This window comes from Malus sylvestris, chromosome 1 (genome assembly GCF_916048215.2).
Source record: "Malus sylvestris chromosome 1, drMalSylv7.2, whole genome shotgun sequence".
Taxonomy (NCBI): domain Eukaryota; kingdom Viridiplantae; phylum Streptophyta; class Magnoliopsida; order Rosales; family Rosaceae; genus Malus; species Malus sylvestris.
Window position 1 is genome coordinate 18,707,691 of NC_062260.1, and position 12,510 is coordinate 18,720,200.

The window sequence follows — 12,510 nt, forward strand, 5'->3', positions numbered from 1 at the left end:
CAAACAACAATCTGGGCCTGGCTAACAAGGAGAAAAGGTGTGTCCAACCAAGTGCAAGCCCAACTCCAAGTGAAACCTCTCAAACAGTTAATCTTGTTTCTGCATCTGCTTCTCAGTTGTGAACTTAAAATCTCAGAATCTGTGTGTTTTTGGATATGCAATGCGCCATGGAAGGCCTTTCCTGGTCAAAGACCACCACCACCACGGCGCCTCCCAGCTGGGAGACATACTCCTGGTGGCCGCCATCACCAAGACCCTCTCAATCTCCGGCACCCGCAACCTTCCGGACCCCCACACCCTTCCGCTCTCCGAGCCCCTCCTCTTCCAAATCCTCCGCGCCCAGTCCCTCCACCCCTCCAAAAAACTCGACTTCTTCAAATGGTGCTCTCTCACGCATAACATCAAACACTCGGCGCGCACCTACTCCCACATCCTCCGCACCGCCTCCCGCGCGGGATTCCTTCACGAGGTCCCTCAATTGCTTCACTCCATGAAGGAGGACGGCGTCGTGGTCGATTCCCAGACCTTCAAAGCCCTGCTCGACGCGTTTATCCGGTCCGGTAAGTTCGATTACGCGCTTGAAATTTTGGATATTATGGAAGATGTTGGTGCTGGGTTGAACACCGATATGTATAACTTGGTTCTTGTTGCTCTGGTTAGGAAAAACCAGGTGGGTTTGGCCATGGCCATTTTGTTTAAGCTTCTGGAGGCAGGGGATTCGACCCAGGTGCCGAATTCGATTGCCTGCAACGAGTTGCTGGTTGCTCTTAGAAAATCTGACATGAGGGTTGGGTTTAAGCAAGTTTTTAATAAGCTTAGAGAGAGTGAGGGGTTTGAGATGGATACTTGGGGTTATAATATTTGCATTCATGCATTTGGGTGTTGGGGTGATTTGGGTACTAGTCTGAGTCTGTTCAGAGAGATGAAAGACTCTAACTTGGATAACGTCGGGCCGGATCTGTCTACATATAATAGCCTCATTCATGTGCTCTGCTTGGTGGGGAAAATGAATGATGCACTTATTGTATGGGAGGAATTGAAGGGCTCCGGCCATGAGCCGGATGCAATTACCTATAGAATTCTTATTCAGGGGTGTTGTAGGTGTTATCGAATAGACGATGCCACTAAGATTTTTAGTGAAATGCAGCTCAATGGATATATCCCTGATACCATTGTTTATAATTCTTTACTAGATGGGTTATTCAAGGCCAGGAAGGTTAATGATGGCTGCCAGTTATTTGAGAAAATGGTTCAGAATGGGGTGAGAGCCTCAACATGGACGTATAATATTCTCATTGATGGCTTGTTCAGGAATGGAAGGGCAGAGGCTGCATATACACTATTTTGTGACTTAAAGAAGAAGGGTCAGTTTGTCGATGGTGTAACATATAGCATTGTGGTTTTGCAACTTTGTAAGGAGGGCCTGCTTGAGGAAGCACTAGGATTGGTGGAAGAAATGGAAAGGAGAGGCTTTACTGTTGATTTAGTTACTATTTCGTCACTTGTGATTGGGCTGTATAAAGAAGGACGGTGGGATTGGACGGACAAGCTCATGAAGCACATTAGAGATGGTAACCTAGTGCCGAGTGTTCTTAAATGGAAGGTTGATATGGAGGCTTCGCTGAAAAATCCGCAGAGAAATAGAAAGGATTATACACCTTTGTTCCCAAGTAAAGGCGACTTGAGCGAGATTGTGAGTTTAATAAAGTCTGCTGAATCAACAATGGATGCAGACCTAGATTCAGAGGCTGCCAGGGTTAAAGAAGATGATAAGAATTTGTCCACCGATACTGGTCAGTGGTCATCATCTCCACATATGGATCAATTGGCTAATCAACTTAAGTCCACCGACCACTCCTCGCAGCTGTTTTCATTGTCCAGGGGGCAAAGAGTTCAAGCAAAAGGGGAAAACACTTTTGATATTGACATGGTTAATACCTTTTTGTCGTTATTCTTGGCCAAGGGAAAGCTGAGCATAGCATGCAAATTGTTTGAGATTTTCAGTGATCTTGGTGAAAATCCTGTGAGTTATACTTATAATTCCATGATGAGTTCGTTCGTCAAGAAGGGCTACTTCAATGAGGCATGGGGTGTACTCAATGAAATGGGAGAAAGGGTCTGCCCCACAGACATAGCTACATACAATGTGATAATCCAAGGCTTGGGGAAGATGGGTAGAGCGGATCTAGCGAGTTCTGTCCTGGATAAGCTAATTGAGCAGGGTGGTTATCTTGACGTGGTTATGTACAACACCTTGATTAATGCACTAGGGAAGGCTAGCAGGATTGATGAAGTAAACAAGCTCTTTGAGCAGATGAAGAGTAGTGGAATAAATCCTGATGTTGTCACTTTTAATACACTTATTGAAGTTCATAGCAAAGCAGGTCGGCTAAAAGATGCATATAAGTTTTTGAAAATGATGCTCGATGCAGGCTGCACCCCGAACCATGTTACTGACACGACTTTAGATTTTCTGGGCAAGGAGATTGAGAAAATGAGGTACCAGAAGGCATCCATGGTGCGCAATAAGGATGACTGACCTTGATAAGAATTTGTACACTTCAATTCAACTGTAGTTCAACCTTCTATGACTTTCGGCTCATAAATGTAAATGAAAAATTGAAGGCCAAAAGTGTAGTTGTGTGTTGAGGTGCCTTTTTGACCTATAATCATGTCATGCTCAGCTTCGGTCATTTCTCAGGGTAATTCAAATTGCTAGAGGTGAAACTCCAGGTCAGTACCTACTAAACGGTTAGAATGTAACGTAACAAGAATATTTGTTTTTCTTCCAAAACTCAGAAATATAATTGAGCTTTGTTAAGCAAGAAGGTAGATTATTTGATTCTGGTAGTGATTTATGCAAAAATTTGAATGATAATGTTACTACTGTGTATTAGTTTTCTTCCCTTATGTTAATGCATCCTGCTTTCACTATTTCCATTAAGAAGAGCGTGCCTTGGATTCTCACTTTGTTTCCTTCTCTGTTTTCTAACCCAACCCAAGTAAAACTACAGTGCTTCTTATCTATAGCCTTGTCGTAATCATGTATATTGTTTTCGTTTGATTTCTTCAATCTTATGACTATAAATAAAGGGTGAATCACCTCCCTATATTTATGTCACAAGAATTCCTATAAATTGGGTTCTGCTCAAGCTGCTAGACTACCGCAGCTTACCCAAACCAAAGTTTCACACAAAACTGATACCATGGGGAATTACAAGTTCATTTCACCACTTTTCTTCTTCTCATATTTGTGCATGCATGCCTTTGTTCTTAACTCATGTCTTAGTTTGGCCCTCGCCAGATCAAACGGGACAGATAAACTGGCGTTGCTTGAATTCAAGGCTAGGATAACTACAGACCCTTTTGGAGTCATGAGTTCGTGGAACGAAACAATCCACTTTTGCCAATGGCACGGTGTTACCTGTGGTCACCGCCACGAGAGGATCACAATGTTGACGCTGAGGTCCTTGAAGCTTGGAGGCTCTATATCGCCACATGTTGGAAATTTGAGTTTCCTCAGAGAGTTTAATCTCTTAAACAACAGCTTTAGCCAAGAAATCCCTCCAGAAATTGGCCGTCTGCGTAGGCTGCAAGTTTTGGCATTGCAGAATAATTCACTGAGTGGGGAAATTCCCGCTAATTTATCAGGTTGCTCTGAACTCAAACTACATATATGTTAGCGGCAATTTGTTAGAAGGTAGTATCCCTAAGGAGCTTGGCAGCTTGTCAAAGCTAAAAAAATTCAATATTGCCGTAAACCACCATACTGGAAGTATCCCTTACACTTTTAGCAACATATCATCTCTTGAAGCGTTTGGTGCAAGTTTTAATAATTTAGGTGGCATTATTCCAGATATCTTTGTCCGGTACGATCCCTCCCTCAGTTTTCAATCACTCTTCTCTTGAAACCTTTGCTGTGGGACTTAATTACAACCTCCAAGGCACTGTGCCTTCAAACTTAGGCAATTCCTGTCCAAGTCTCCGAACTTTTGCCATCAGTTATAACAAATTTAGGGTAACGATACCTGTTGCAATATATAAGTTATATAATATAACGCATCAAATCTGTTTGAGCTAGGAATAAACGGTAACCAACTGCATGGAGAAGTCCCCTCTTTGAAAAATTTACACAAGCTTGGGCGGTTTGTTATTAGTTTGAACCATCTTGGAAGTGGGGGAACTGGTGATGATTTGAGCTTTCTTTGCGATTTGACTAATGCCACCGGTTTACAATACTTGGAATTTGATTCAAACAACTTTGGGGGTACGTTGCCTCAATGCTTAGCCAACCTGTCTTCTTCCCTTGTATCCTTCTACGTAGCCTATAATAGTATATTTGGTAATATCCCGAATGTGATGGAAAATTTTCCTAACCTGGAAATCATATGGCTGTCTGGCAACCATTTTTCAGGTCTCATCCCCCCTGAAATAGGCAGGCTTCCCAAATTATATGAAGTATATATGGAAACCAACTCTCTCACTGGGAATGTTCCATCATCTGTTGGAAATTTAAGTCGACTAACTAATCTGCATCTCGAGGATAACAACCTTCAGGGCAACATCCCTTCAACTTTGTCTCAGTGTCCCAATTTGGTGAACTTAACTCTTGGTGGTAACAATCTCACTGGTATCATATCCCAAGAATTAATTCATCTGTCTTCTTCATATGTTTATTTGGATTTATCTCGAAATCATTTGATTGGCTTTCTTCCCATGGAAGTCGGACAATTGATAAATCTAGAGCATTTTGACGTTTCTGGAAACCTGTTGTCTGGTGAAATTCCTCCAAGTCTTGGAAGTTGTAAAACCATACACTATCTTGACTTGCAAGAAAACTTCTTCCAAGGGACAATTCCATCAGATTTGAGCTCACTAAGAGGTATTGAAACCTTATCTCTCGCTCACAACAACTTGTCAGGGACAATTCCGAAATTCTTGGAGAATTTTACATTTCTGCAATCCTTGAATCTGTCTTATAACAATTTAGAGGGAGCAGTACCTATCGAAGGAGTTTTTCGGAATGCAACTACCACATCAGTCCAAGGGAATACAAAGCTCTGTGGGGGCATACCAGAGTTTCAATTGCCAAAATGCGAATTTCAACATTCCAGCAAAAGGGGGTTGAGCCTAACCTTTAAACTAGTAGTTTCTCTGCTTTGTGGGCTTTCTGGAGCCTTTTTTTCATTTGCCGTTTTGTACCAAAGTCTTCTTAAAGCGACTGATGGATTCTCTTCTGCCAATTTGATTGGTATGGGAAGTTTTGGGTCAGTTTATAAAGGATTACTTGATAAAGGTGAAACAACAATTGCTATCAAGGTACTCAACCTTGATCGACACGGAGCTTCCAAAAGTTTCATTGCTGAGTGTGAGGCTCTGAAAAATATTAGACACCGTAACCTTGTGAAGGTAGTTTCGGCATGCTTCGGATTCTACTATCGTGGTTCTGATTTCAAGGCCTTAATTTACGAGTTCATGGTGAATGGGAGCTTAGATGAATGGTTGCATCCAGCTCAGACAAGTATTGATACAAATCAGATGCCAAGAAGCTTAACTTTTTCGCAGAGGTTGAACATTGCGATAGAAGTTGCAATGGCATTGGATTATCTCCATCATCAGTGTCACATGCCAATAGTTCATTGTAACCTCAAACCCAACAATGTTCTTCTTGACAATGATATGATTGGACATGTAGGTGACTTTAGGTTGGCGAGATTCCTTCCAAGAACTCTTGAAGATGGTTTTGGTAATCAATCAAGCTCCATCGGAGTTAAAGGAACAATTGGTTATACTTCTCCAGGTAAAACGTACTCACTTTCTTTTCACTTTTTTCAGTATTCATTTATAATTTAGATTTTTTTTATGTATTAAAATAAAAACATTTGCACAAATGTAAGAGTATGGCATGGGGCATGAAGTGTGGCCATAAGGTGACGTGTATAGTTACTGCATCCTCCTGCTGGAAATGTTTACGGGAAAAAGGCCAACTGGTGACATGTTTCAAGGATCTTCAAATCTTCACAACTATGTCAAGGCAGCTCTGCCTGAGGTGGTGTTAGATATTGTAGATCCGGTTCTTATTCAAGAAAAAGGGGAAGGGGAGCTGAGTGCAAACCAGTATCTAATTGAGGCTAGCACAACAATTCGCAGGAAAATTGAAGAGAGCTTGATTTCAGTCTTAGGAGTTGGTGTTGCATGCTCCGCAGACATGCCTGGGGAAAGATTGGGCATCGTTAATGCTATGGCTGAGATGTGTCGGATCAGAAACAGACTTCGAGCAGATAAAATGTTGGATTAGAATAAGCGCACTGTTAAGTATTAGCATGTACGTAATAATCTTGTTTCCTTATGTGGAAGTCGAAGTTCTCATATTTGCTTGATAAATAAAACCTGTATAGTTGATGACCTTTCTGACGGACTTCAATCCATTTACTACTTCGTACCGTTGAGTTATACTTATATGCATTTCCATGATGAGATTTTTTTTGCATGGAGGGCTCTACTTCAATGAGGTCTTCTCCACAGACATAGCTACATACATTGTGATAACTCAGTTTGGGGAAGATAGGAAGAGCAGATTTAGAGAGTTCTGTCCCGAGTAGGCTAATGAAGTTGCTAATAAAGCCGGGTGATTATTGAAGCAAGTTGAGATTTCATCATAAAATCAATTAGCATCGTTGAGAATTGCCCAAATTCTTATTAGCACATGCACACTTGATCAATGTGACAGGGAAAGCTAGCCGGATTAATTGAAGAAGAGTGGCGCAGAAAATGCTTTCCAAAAGCACTACCTCGTTAATGGTTGACTTAAAAAGCAACCCGTACAAGAAATTTTCCAACACTAAGAGAACTATTGGGGTTTATTTTTTCTTCCACCAATGAAAATTGGAATTAGATACAAAACTATTTAGAAAGACAATATCAAAGTTACTATTTTGCAATGTACAAAATTAAAGTAATGTTTTGTAGGCTTGGCATACTGGATCAAACATTTAAGTGCGCACAATCACTGTTTTAGTTTGACAACTTGACAATATAACATACTAGACTATCTAAAAAACAGATGATTTACTTACAAAATCGATCCCTTTTTTTTCTTCTTGGGTGTTTATGAAGCCGGGTGGTTATTGAAGCAAATTGAGATCTCATCATAAAATCAATTAACAACAAAGAAAATAGCCCAAATTCTTTTAAGCACATGCACCCTTGATTAATGCGACAAGGAAGGCTGGTCGGATTAATTGACAAAGAGTGGCGCAGAAAATATTTTCCAAAAGCACTAGCTCATTAATGGCTGACTTAAAAAGCAACCCGTGCAGGAAATTTTCCAACACTAGGAGAATTATTGGGGTTTATTTTTTCTTCCACTAATGAAAGTTGGAATTAGATACAAAACTATTTAGAAAGATAATATCAAAGTTACTATTTTGCAATGTACAAAATTAAAGTAATGTTTTGTAGGCTTGGCATACTGGATCAAACATTTAAGTGCGAACAATCAATGTTTTAGTTTGACAACGTGACAACATATCATTCTAGACTATCTAAAAACCAGATAATTTACTTACAAAATTGATCTTTTTTTTTTCTTTTCTTGGGTGTTTATGAAGCTAGGTGGTTATTGAAGCAAGTTGAGATTTCATCATAAAATCAATTTGCAACATAGAGAATAGCCCAAATTCTTATAAGCACATGCACCCTTGATTAATGCGACAGGGAAGGCAGGCTAGATTAATTGACAAAGAGTGGCGCAGAAAATATTTTCCAAAAGCACTAGCTCGTTAATGGCTGACTTAAAAAGCAACCCGTGCAGGAAATTTTCCAACACTAGGAGAATTATTGGGGTTTATTTTTTCTTCCACTAATGAAAGTTGGAATTAGATACAAAACTATTTAGAAAGATAATATCAAAGTTACTATTTTGCAATGTACAAAATTAAAGTAATAGTTTTGTAGGCTTGGCATGCTGGATCAAACATTTAAGTGTGCACAATGTTTTAGTTGACAACGTTACAACATAAATATGCTAGATTATCTAAAAAAAATGATTTACTTACAAAACCGATATTTTTTTTTTCTTGAGTGTTTAAGAAAATAAAACGCTTCAAACTCTTTTTCTATATAAAACTTGCGTTAGCACATGTAAGAATAGAGAAAGACTTGGCTGTCACCAGAGTTATGACACATGCAAGAATTTGCTGAGAAAAGAGTGTGAAGAAAACTAGTGGGATTATGATAGATGTTGATATCCATCTTATCTCCACACTAGCCAATCCTCTTAGTCAAGGAATTCCACTAATGCTTTCCTTGTCAGTTTTTTATTTTTGTTTAGAAAAATGATAAATACACACCATTTTTAGCCTCTCACACACTAATATTTAATTATGTTTATTATTTTTGTTTTATATATGTAGTCTGATGGCTAGAAATAAAGAGTGTGGAAATCACCCACCTACATTGAAGTCAAGATGCATGCTTACAAATTGGGTTATTTTCAAGATGCTAGACAACCACAGCTTACCCAAACTAAAGTTTGACACGAAACAGATATCGTGGGACTTTAGAAAACTGCAAACTGCTTTTGATACTATTTTCCAGCATATTCGGCTTTTCTCCTAATCTTACCAACCTTTTAATCTCAACCATTCATGTACATCCTATGGTTACTTCATAGTAGTTTATAATTTTTTTTTCATTGTAGTTTATAATTTTTTTTTCTCTTAAAAGCAATTATTTGGGGTGAAATTCTGAAATTAATAAAGGAAAAGAGGTAAAATCGGCCATAGTGCAGCCATTGGAACTCTAAACGATGATGCTATTAGGTTCTCCAGACGATAGTTAGGTTTCTTCAATGCCGATTCATTCTTCTTGTTTAACCTCAGAACACAGAAAAAATGTGCTATTTGGAATTCAAAAGCAATACGAATTTGGCGTAGGGTGAATTCAAGATCGTACTTATATGTTATCAGAATCTGGAAGGCATATTAGATTCTCATGTAAGATTTCGTTAATTTTGTCTCTTATTTATTTCTTTTTTGAAAGGAAAACTTGTATGTTCTAGAGCAGACCCATTTGGTCTTGACTCCTGCAAGGTCTTATCTATGAAATATCAAAGTATTAGGATTAGATTCAAAGGAGAGGGGAAAACCATGATACAGAAGGCTTACTTTATGTTCCTTTCCCCTAATGATCCGAACTCTTATTGAGTACAAAGTTAACGCAACCATCCAATAAGGTTTAAAAGTAAGAATGAAAGTTTATTTGTTTAGAATAGAGAAGGTTATGAATCGAGAAAGTTGGAAATAAGGAAGAGAAAGAAGAGATAACATGGGGTCTTTACTTGGGCTTACTTGGGCACATGTGAGACTCTGCAGTTACGGTTCATTTGGTGTTACAGCTGCTGACAATAATCATCCTTTTGGTTCCCTTGTTTTGGCTTGCCAATAATTGCTTTTAGGACCTTGGCAATGCGAACTTCGACATGTCTATAGAGAAAAGAACTTTGTGGCAAACAATTTAACGACTTATACTCTTGATTTATATTTAGGTAATTTCTATTTTGATACTCCTCCTTCTTGTTTAGTTAGTTTCATCTGTGAGGATCGACTTGGGATGTCCTAGTCTAAATTTTTTATCGAGTAAGTTTGTTTGGACTATTACTTTTAGCTTCGTTTTTCAAATACATGAATAAATAACTAACAACGAAATAAATTAAAAAGGTGTGTAAATAAACATCCCTTGGATTATATTGGGTGAAATGGGTGGAGAGGCCCAAATAACAATCTGGGCCGAGTGGTTATTGAAGCAAGTTGAGATTCCATCATAAAATCAATTAGCAACATAGAGAATAACCCAAATTCTTATAAACACAGGGACCCATGATTAATGGGAAAGGGAGGGCTAGCCGAAGTAATTGGCGAAGACTGGCGCATAAAATATTAGGAAAACTAATGAAAAGGGCTTGAAAACTTTGAGTTTTAATGATAAGGACAAAATAAAGGGTAAAGTGAATAGTACCAGGATTGACTTTTTAGTGTAAAAATGTGGTTTTTCGTTAAAGTAAACAGTACCGGGTGCTTTTCGTTAAAGTTCCCTAAAATATTTTCCAAAAGCACTAGCTCGTTAATGGTTGACTTAAGAAGCAACCCGTGCAAGAAATTTTCAAACACTAAGAGAATTATTGGGGTTTATTTTTTCTTCCACTAATGAAAGTTGGAATTAGCTAGATACAAAACAATTTAGAAAATTAAAGTATCAAAGTTACTATTTTGCAATGTACAAAATTAAAGTAATGTTTTGTAGGTTTGGCATACTGGATCAAATATTTAAGTACGCACAATCACTGTTTTAGTTTGACAACGTGACAACATAACATGCTAGACTATCTAAGAAAAAAATGATTTACTTAAAAAATTGATCCTTTGTTTTCATGAGTGTTTATGAAAATAAAACGCTCTAAACTCATTTTCTATAAATAGCTTGCGTTAGCACATGTAAGAACGGTGAAAGGCTTGGCTGTCACTGGAGCTATGAGAAAAGAGTGCGAAGAAAACTACTGGGATTATGATAGATGTTGATGTCCATCTTAGCTCTACACTAGTCAACCCTCTTAGTCAAGGTATTCCATAATGCATTCCTAGTCTGTTTTTTATATTTGTTTACAAAAATGATAAACATGTTTTAATCTTCTTATTTAAGTGTGATTGTGTAAATCCTAGATTAGATTTGATTTTTGTTATTCTTTCCTATTAGGACTTATATTCCTTGGAGGAGAAGGATTTATTCTCTCTCTTCTTACTATAAATAAAGGCACTGTATAGGGGAAATAACACATCCTCTACACAACCCTACAAACACATCTCTCTCTGTATTTTCTCTGTGTTGCCGGCCTCCTCTCCTTGTCAGTGAAATATAGGTCACAACATGTTATCAATACGTTCCTACTGCTGTGCTTAGGAATCTGACGTGGAAGTTTTCTACATCAAACTAGTTCACCAATATCATCACGCAATCAGGTTCTTTCAAAACAATGGTTTTTATCTCGATATTTTTGCATTCCTGATAGCATGAACATTCACCATAATGCATGACCCAACTTTATCGAATTTTAGATTCTACATAAATTGTGTATGCATTATATCCATAATTATCAAATTATGTGAATTGATATTGCCATGAATTGCATCATATATATGCTCATGCATTAAATTATATGTTGAATTAATCTGAAAAAAAAAAGATTTGTAAAGTCCTAACATCGCCGGCTGCATGCAGCGCCGTCGTGCAAGTCGCCAGCACTAGGCTAGTAGCCTTCATCGGCTTGGCAAGCCCAGCCTAGCCATGGATTACAAGGCAGTAAGCCCAGAACCAAATGGTGCATTTTAGGCACCATCACCCCCATCTGAAACCCTCAGCCTGAAGCCCAGGTCCCATATGTAGATTTTTTGGACGAAAACACGACTGGCAATCGTGTGATTTGGACAAAACTCATCGTTTTCACCAACGATCTTTGAACTTCAAGAAGAATTTTGTGAGTTTTTCATAGGATTCACTCGAATCCCTTCGGTTCTCATTACCCCTGAAGTTGAGGTTCAACCTTCGTTGTCAAATTTTGGTTTTCCAATGAACCATGTCTTGCATCGACCATGGAACTCTGCCTAAAGCGAGGCCGTTGACCATCTCCGATGAATCCCCACACCTAGTGCTGCTGGCGTGGCATGCAGATCCAAACTTAAGCCCTAACAAGCCTCAGATTCCTTTGGTCCATCTCGCACAACACCTTTTTGTTGGGCTTGCTTGTGCCTATCTCCTTGATCCACATCACTAACCCTTTGGGCTTTGATGATAACCCGGCCCGAAAACCAGTTGAGCTCTTCTGGGCTCTTGCTGTCTTTCCTATGCGCTGCGTCACACAGAATCACAACCTCTGCTAGTGTATGTGTGTTTGTGCCGCACCGAATCCCAGCTTTGTTGGGGTATCCGTGCTCTCCATCGTACTTGATCAGCGCTCTATTTGGGCCTATTCTTTGGGCCCGGCCTTCTTGCAACCCCTTTTTTTCTGCCTTGGGCCTGCAGCCCAAATTTATTTTGGGTACTAATTTGCCTGTGGCTAACCCCAGCCCAGTTTTTTGGGCCTGGACCTCACAGTTCTCAATTTGCTCAGCCTACCTGTGGGTTCTGGCCTATTATTTTAGGCCTTGAGTTTAAATGCCTATTTTTTTAGGCCTTTGGATTTCATAATTTTTTTTACCCACACCTTAAATTTGGCCCGAAGTCCAAATAATTAATTTAATTATAATTATAGATGTGAAGTTCTATTTGCATATTTTCTTGTTGCATATTTCTGTATATATATTTGTGTTTGTCTACAGGGACATATGAACTTGAAGTTCATAATTATTTTGAAACATGAAGTTTCTAGAAACATGCCTTGTTTGAAAACCTGAAGTTTTTCTTAAAAACATCACCCATGAAAACCAGAAGTTTTTTTTTTCATGCGAATTTAAACCA

The 12,510-nt window shown here is 38.8% G+C and overlaps 2 protein-coding genes across 5 annotated transcripts in view; both read left to right on the plus strand.

The window, feature by feature from the left end:
- The window catches only part of LOC126622562 (pentatricopeptide repeat-containing protein At4g01570-like), a 34,231-nt gene that overhangs the window by 11,761 nt on the left and 9,960 nt on the right, over positions 1–12,510 (plus strand). The window contains exons 1-2 of one of the 4 annotated variants that reach the window (XM_050291361.1): positions 103–560; positions 1,194–2,947. In XM_050291361.1, the coding sequence (XP_050147318.1) occupies positions 161–560; positions 1,194–2,539 (1,746 nt within the window). In that variant the 5' untranslated portion in view covers positions 103–160 and the 3' untranslated portion in view covers positions 2,540–2,947. Of the gene's footprint in view, positions 1–101; positions 2,948–12,510 lie in introns of those variants that run through there. The other 3 variants (XM_050291358.1, XM_050291354.1, XM_050291350.1) reach the window with 3 other exon arrangements.
- The window catches only part of LOC126622595 (receptor kinase-like protein Xa21), a 28,876-nt gene continuing 20,424 nt past the window's right edge, over positions 4,059–12,510 (plus strand). Inside the window, exon 1 of the mRNA XM_050291371.1 lies at positions 4,059–4,882. Within this exon, the coding sequence (XP_050147328.1) occupies positions 4,360–4,882 (523 nt within the window). The 5' untranslated portion in view covers positions 4,059–4,359. The remainder of the gene's footprint in view (positions 4,883–12,510) is intronic.